The sequence below is a fragment of the Mesoplodon densirostris genome, chromosome 9, assembly GCF_025265405.1.
Source record: "Mesoplodon densirostris isolate mMesDen1 chromosome 9, mMesDen1 primary haplotype, whole genome shotgun sequence".
NCBI lineage: Eukaryota > Metazoa > Chordata > Mammalia > Artiodactyla > Ziphiidae > Mesoplodon > Mesoplodon densirostris.
The window spans coordinates 107696877-107703023 of record NC_082669.1 but is presented as its reverse complement, the minus strand read 5'-3'; the positions used below and the strand labels follow the sequence as shown (position 1 = coordinate 107703023).

The window sequence follows — 6147 nt, the reverse complement described above, 5'->3', positions numbered from 1 at the left end:
TGGCTTCAAGCAACACGTTTATTCTCTTGCCGTCTAGGGTCTGCAGGGCTGTGTTGCTAATAAAGCCTCTCGGGGAAAATCCATCTCCTTACCTTTTCCACCAACACCCCTGGCTTGTTGCTCCTTCCCCGACTTCAGAGCCAGCATTGTGGCAGCTTCCCTCCTCTCTGACCCCCGTCTCTCTCTTACCAGGAAGGAGCCTCAGAAGGAAAAAACCCACCCCAAACCCAAGAACAATATAGAAGGTTTACGCTGAGAAATCCTTGTGATTATATCGAGCCACCTGGAGAATGCAGGAGAATTTCCCATCTCAGGATCCTTACCTTAATCACACCTGCAGAATGCCTTCCGTTTGCCGTGTAAGGTGACCTATTCACAGGTCCCAGGGAGGTTAGAATGTGGAAACCTTTGTGGGGGGTTGAGTCTGGCTACTCCATCCATCCTGGCCAGCTGCTTTATCCCATTAATCAGCAATAAGAGTTCCTTCCTCCCTCCCTCCTTCTCTTTTTCTTTTAAAACTTAGATTTTATTATTTTGAGTAGGAAATATGTTCCCATGATTAAAAACTAAAAACAACATAGCACTGGGGTGGGAGGTGATGGCGCCTGGGGACCCACCGACCTGGGACTGCACCGTGGCCAGGACACTTGGAGGCTCCCTCGACCTCCAGGGGGAGGGAGGAGACCCCGCCCCTCCCCACCACCCTGCCCTCCCCACTGTGGGTCCCCTCAGGCTCTCTTCACTCAAAAAGAAAAAAGCCCACAAAGAAACCCAGCCAAACTGAGCAGTCCTTCTTCTCCCTTCCCTGTCTCATCCATCCCGTTTCTCCCTGTGTCTTCAGGTGCTGTGGTTTCAATGCCTGTGTCTCCCCTCATGTCCAATGCTATGGTGTTAGGAGGTGGGGGCCTTTGGGAGGTGATTAAGTCATGAAGGTGGGGCCCTCATGAATGGATTAATGTTCTTATAAAAGAGACCCCGGAAGGCCCCTTACCCCTCTGCCATGGGAGGATGTACCGAAAAGTCACAGGTCTTTGACCCAGAAGAAGCCCCTCATGTGACCTTGCTGGTACCCTGATCCTGGACTTCCAGCCTCCAGAACTGGGAGCAATAAACTTTTGCTGTTTATAAGCCACCCAGACTACAGTATTTTGTTACAGCAGCTTGAATGCACGGAGACAATAGGTAACCCTTTATATTAGAATCATGTGTATTTTTCTAGGGTTTTTATGAATACATATATTCCTCTCTTACATGAAGATTAGCATGCTATCTATATATTGTTCTATACCTATTTTCTTACTTAGTATATCCTGAAGATCTTTCCCCATCAGTATAGAGAATGTCCCTGTTCATTCGTTTCTTTTACAATCACCTAAAATTGCACTGTGTGGACACTCCATAGTTTATTCAGATCTACAGGCTCTCTCCTGTAGAAGGATGTTGGGGTCGTTTCCAGACTTTGCCAGTACAAACAGTACTGCAGTGAATTACTGTGTACATCTATTTTTCCTGGGTTTGTAGGTAGATCTCCAGGATACCTCTGAGAAGTTGGATCAGTGTGTCAAAGGGTAAAGGTGTTGGCAATTTCGCTCGATTTTTCCATAGTGTCTTCCTGTGGTTGCACTACTTTGCATGCCTATCAGCCACCCAGAAGGGTCCCCCACAGACCCCCCAGAGGGAGCCGTCAGCCTCAGATTCTCTAAACTGATCTGATAGGTCAACCTAGTATTTCAGTGAATGTCCTTGCCTTAGTGATGGAGGTCTTCTCTGGGGTGGAGGCCAAGGCCTTGTGTTTCTCATCTGTGTGTGTGCCACACGCCCGGACTGGTGTATGGCCTCGTCTGCTATGCCTTCTGCAGGAAGCAGCACAGGAGCTGAGGCCTGAGGGGGTTTACTGTCTGTGCCTGGGGTAGGGGGGCACTCGGCCTTCAGGTGGGAGTTAGTGGGGGGAGGGGCCTTCACACAGGCCTGTAGGTTCCATTGTAGCTAAAAGGGGGAGGCATCAAGCAGCCGCCGTCCTCCTCAGGGATCCAGTGCTGGGCATAGGTGGAGCCGTTTTCCAGAGGCCACACGACCACGAGGTCTCTGGACGCCAGGGACGGGTCCTCTGGGAAGAAGTTGAAGGGCCGGAGCAGGAAGCCCACGGAGTTCCCGGGCGTGGCCGTGTTGGGGATGTCCTCGGCGTGGGGGATGTGCAGGAAGCCCACTGTGACCCAGGCCACCAGGTCCTGCAGGAGAGGGGGGTGGGCGGTGCTGAGGACGCTCAGAGGGGAAGGGGTGGGCAACCCCCCTAAGCCCCATGTTTAAGGAAGGGGTAAATCCGGTGACCACCGAGCTTGCTCTCCAAGCAGCAAGCCGGCCCTCACCATCCTGGGACCGGGCACAGATCTTGGGACTGAGCGGGGATCTGGTCTCAGGGTGGGGCTGGAAGAGGGCAGAACTGGTACCTTGTCTTCAATGCTCTCATTGTTGTGAAGAAACTCCTCAAAGACCACAGGTGGGTCCCAGGGGTCGTTCTGGTTGAAGATGCTGCTGCTGCATAGCTCAGACTCCCGGTATTTGGTCACTGCCAGGGGATACCTGTCCGGGCAGAGAAGAAGGTAGCCTCCAGCCCCTCCCAGGGAACATCTTCAGGGTCAATGATGGGGGAAAGTTACTGCCTTCCCTCAGATGCGGGATCATCCCCTGGGAGTCAGCCAGACGCACTGTCCACAGAGGCTCCAGGGCTCTGCAGGGGCTCTGTACTTCCCCTCCCCAAACACAGAGCCACATGACCAAGAACGTACACATGTGCACACACACACACACACATGCGCACACACGCCCAGATACATCACAGCATAGACTCAGAATCTCATGGACAGAAACACAGATACACACGGACACAGGGAAACACAGGGACACTGAGAAGAGCCTCCAGCCCTCCTGGCCTCCTGGGCCTCCCTCACCTGGCCCAGGTGACAGCCCGTTCCTCCTGCCAGCCCGGGGGCAGCACTTGGTCAGCCATGGAGTGGATCTGCAGTCGGTAGCTGCGCTTGTGGCCCCAGGGGTTCTCCTCGGGGCTGGTAAAGAGCAGGTACTTGGGCAGAGTCTGTCTGAAGCAGAAGGCCGCCTGACGCTCCGAGGTGTATGTCGTCTCCTGGAGAGTCGGCTGGACCAGGCGGTGTCTCGGGCTCCAGGGGTTGGTGATGTTTTCTAGCTTCATCTGCAGGGTCTGGAAGCTATTCTTGGTGCCTGAGTGTGTGCAGGGAAGGAGGAGAATCAAGCGCCCTGCACTGAAGCGTCCTCAACCACCCTGGGCCCTCCTTCCTGACCACACCCAGCAACAAACCACGGGAGTGAAGAGGAGGCCAGGGGCGTGCACTGAGCCAGACGGCGGTGGAGGGCAGGGACCGAGGAGCTAGAAGACAGCTCAGAGTCGGGCACGGCCGCTGCATTGATTCCACTGGGACTCTGGACAGGTCCTCTTGAGGGCAGAGCTCTGTGTCTGTTTGCTGAGGCCTTGGCCCCAGCAAAGGGCAGCTGGCCTCTCCCCAGGGGAAGAGATTGTGTCAGTGCCCTCTGGGCCCAGGGGCAAGAGGGGCGGAGTGAGAAGAAGCTGCCCACCTGGTCACGGGGGCCTCTTCTAACATGTGATTTGATGTCAGGCCAAATCCTGTCATTACGCCCATGTCATCTTTTAAGGCGACACCGCTAACTCAAGAGACACAAGGAGTATTCCCGACGTCACTGCATCCACTCAAAGCACCAGGCAGTGACATTTCTTACACTCCTGGGCATTATCACCTCCCCCGCCCTGTGCACACCTTTCTCTCTGGTCCATCCCCCTAGGGGGTCAATGCAGCACCAGGGGAACAGCTGGCACTATTCACGCTCACCATTTTGCAGGGGCACACGGATTTCGAGCACTGCAGGTTCCACGCATGCAGGCTGGGTAAACTCTCCTGGTATCGCGCTTCCAGGGGGAGTCTAAGCACCCTCTCCCATGAGTGTAAGTTATTGCTCAGATGCGGCCATTTGGCCCGGAGGGTGGTTCCGAGCCCGAGTCCTACCTGCCACGTCCAGGTCAACGCGGTAATGCACGAGGTGGGTGTGCATGTTGCCGATCAGGTGTGTGTGCAGGCGGGTCCCATGGCGCAGCCCCTCGGGGGTGTAGAAGGTGGCGTGGATGTAGCCGGTGGCGTGCATCTTGGCCTCCATCACCCCATTGGGGTAGAAGATGAAGTCCCAGATATAGTCATAATTGTAGACCGTCGAAGTGGTCCTGAGCACCAGCACCTGGCCCTTGAGGCCCGCATAGAAGTTGAAGCCGTCGCTGAAGTTGGAGTTAAAGTGCCGCCGGATGGGCACCCCCGTAGGCATCTCGTAGAGACAGAGGGCTCGGGGGTAGAGGACAGGACCGTCGGCGTCATAGTAGTGGAGGGCATCCAGGAAGGTGGCCGTCTCCGGGCAGTCGATGCCAGGGGCCAGCTCATGAGTGACGCTGCCCAAGCCCCAACCGACGTCCATGTACTTGGTCTGCATGCCCGCGGGTGTGTGCCCTCCGTACAGCGCCACGGCCTCCTGCACGCTCACCTCGTAGGCTATACGCTCACCTCCGAAATGCACATCCAGGACCTGCAGCCCTGTGGACGAGCGCAGCCGGAAGGCGAAGCTCCAGCCCCCGTAGAGCACGGTGTTGCCCTCCAGGCTGTAGCGGGGGCCCTCGGGCTGCACCAGGCGGGGGCCGTTCGTGGTGATGGCGAAGTCCCCACGGGGCTGGTAGAAGGAGAAGAGGGCAGCCTCTGGTCGGCTCTCTCCATTCTTGTCCTTGGCGAGCGGGTCTTCCAGGACTACCGCGTCCACCTCTCCGTCGTCATACTTCTGAGCCAGCTCTGCGGGGCTGCGGTAGAACTTCCCGTTGTACCAGACCTGCTCCACCGTCCAGTCTTGGGGGTTCGTGCTTGCATGATCCACCAGGAGCTCCAGTCCAGTGGGGTGCAAAAAGTAGCCTTTCATTTGGCGCTGCAGGATGAACCAAGAGCGGCGCTGGCCGGACGCCAAGCCACGGGGCGCCACGTCTGTGAAGGTCAGGGACCGCTCGTGGCCGTTTCCGAACGTGAAGCCCGTGGTGCGACGGAAAAACTGGTGCAGGGGCTTGCTGGCCTCCTCCAGGGTGCGGCTCAGGAGGGTATACTCTGCCTTGGAGATGGGCCTGGAGGCCCAGGAGGCCTGGTGCCCGGGCCTGCAGGGCAGGTGTCGCATGTAATGGGGCCTGGGCAGTGGTCCCACAGCAAACTCGGTGATGTTGGGATGCTCCTGGGCTCCAAAGAAGATGACAGCCCGCGCTTCCCGAACGGGAGGCTGGTGACCTTTATCCAGAAATCTCAGCACGTGTTGCTTCTTGGGCAGCAACATCTCAACGAGGAACACGGAGTTCTTGGCCATGGTCAACGTGCTGGACGGCTGCAGCCTTAGCTCCTCCTGGGCCCAAAGGAAGCTGTGCACGGCCTTCAGCTCTTGGGCACTCAGGTCCGCAAACACCCTGCCCTTGTTGCCGGGGGTCCGTGGGGAGTCCTCTGCCGCGGCCACCGTCTGTAGCACCAGGATGGCAGCACCCGCCCAGCCGAGGGCCAGGGTCTTCCGCCCCATGATCTGGAATGCAGTGGAATAGATGAACTTAGTTTTATGGGAGGAAATGGGTTTCCACCAGGTCGGGTCTTGGACGACGATGTCTCTTGGCCTCGTGTTTTTCCCACAGACTCACTTCCTGGCTCGTCCCCGCCCAGCTCGAGGCAGCTCTCGGTGGCAGCAGGGGACCCACGCGGCTCCCAACACTGCTTTGGTCTTTGCTGTCCTTTGATTTTAATTCTGCGGTCTCCTCCCTGGTCTGTAAACCTCTTTTAGTCCCGTGGATTTTCTTACTTGTGCAAACCCCTTCTCCCCTTCTCTGTGCGTTCTCTCTGTGGGTCAGCTCTTATCTCTCCAGCTTTAGGTCACTCAGAGATTCACAGTGCCCCTCAAATGCCACAAAATGCTTATTGTGCCATGGGTATTGACGGCAAAACTGCATTTTTGATACAACACGATATTTTTTATGTAGATAAAATCTGACATTTAGTGTAGAAGTTCAGAGATTGGGCTCTGGAGCCAGGCTGCCAGATTCCG

General features: G+C 56.4%; 1 protein-coding gene across 1 annotated transcript; it reads right to left on the bottom strand.

Moving 5' to 3' along the window:
- Positions 1-1958: 1958 nt before the first annotated feature.
- AOC1 (amine oxidase copper containing 1) lies at positions 1959-5631 on the bottom strand. The gene is made up of 4 exons (XM_060108489.1): positions 4053-5631; positions 2949-3234; positions 2448-2580; positions 1959-2228 (listed from the first exon to the last, which is right to left on the bottom strand). The coding sequence occupies exons 1-4, from the start codon at positions 5629-5631 to the stop codon at positions 1959-1961; spliced, it is 2268 nt and encodes a 755-aa protein (XP_059964472.1).
- Positions 5632-6147: the final 516 nt, after the last annotated feature.

Excerpts from the sequence above, each read along its gene's own strand:
- AOC1 (XM_060108489.1), bottom strand. The coding sequence starts at position 5,631 with ATGGGGCGGAAGACCCTGGCCCTCGGCTGGGCGGGTGCTGCCATCCTG. Across the intron at positions 3,235-4,052 it reads CGTTGACCTGGACGTGGCAG|GCACCAAGAATAGCTTCCAG; the intron begins GTAGGACTCGGG and ends GCACACACTCAG. Across the intron at positions 2,229-2,447 it reads ATGAGAGCATTGAAGACAAG|GACCTGGTGGCCTGGGTCAC; the intron begins GTACCAGTTCTG and ends CCTCTCCTGCAG.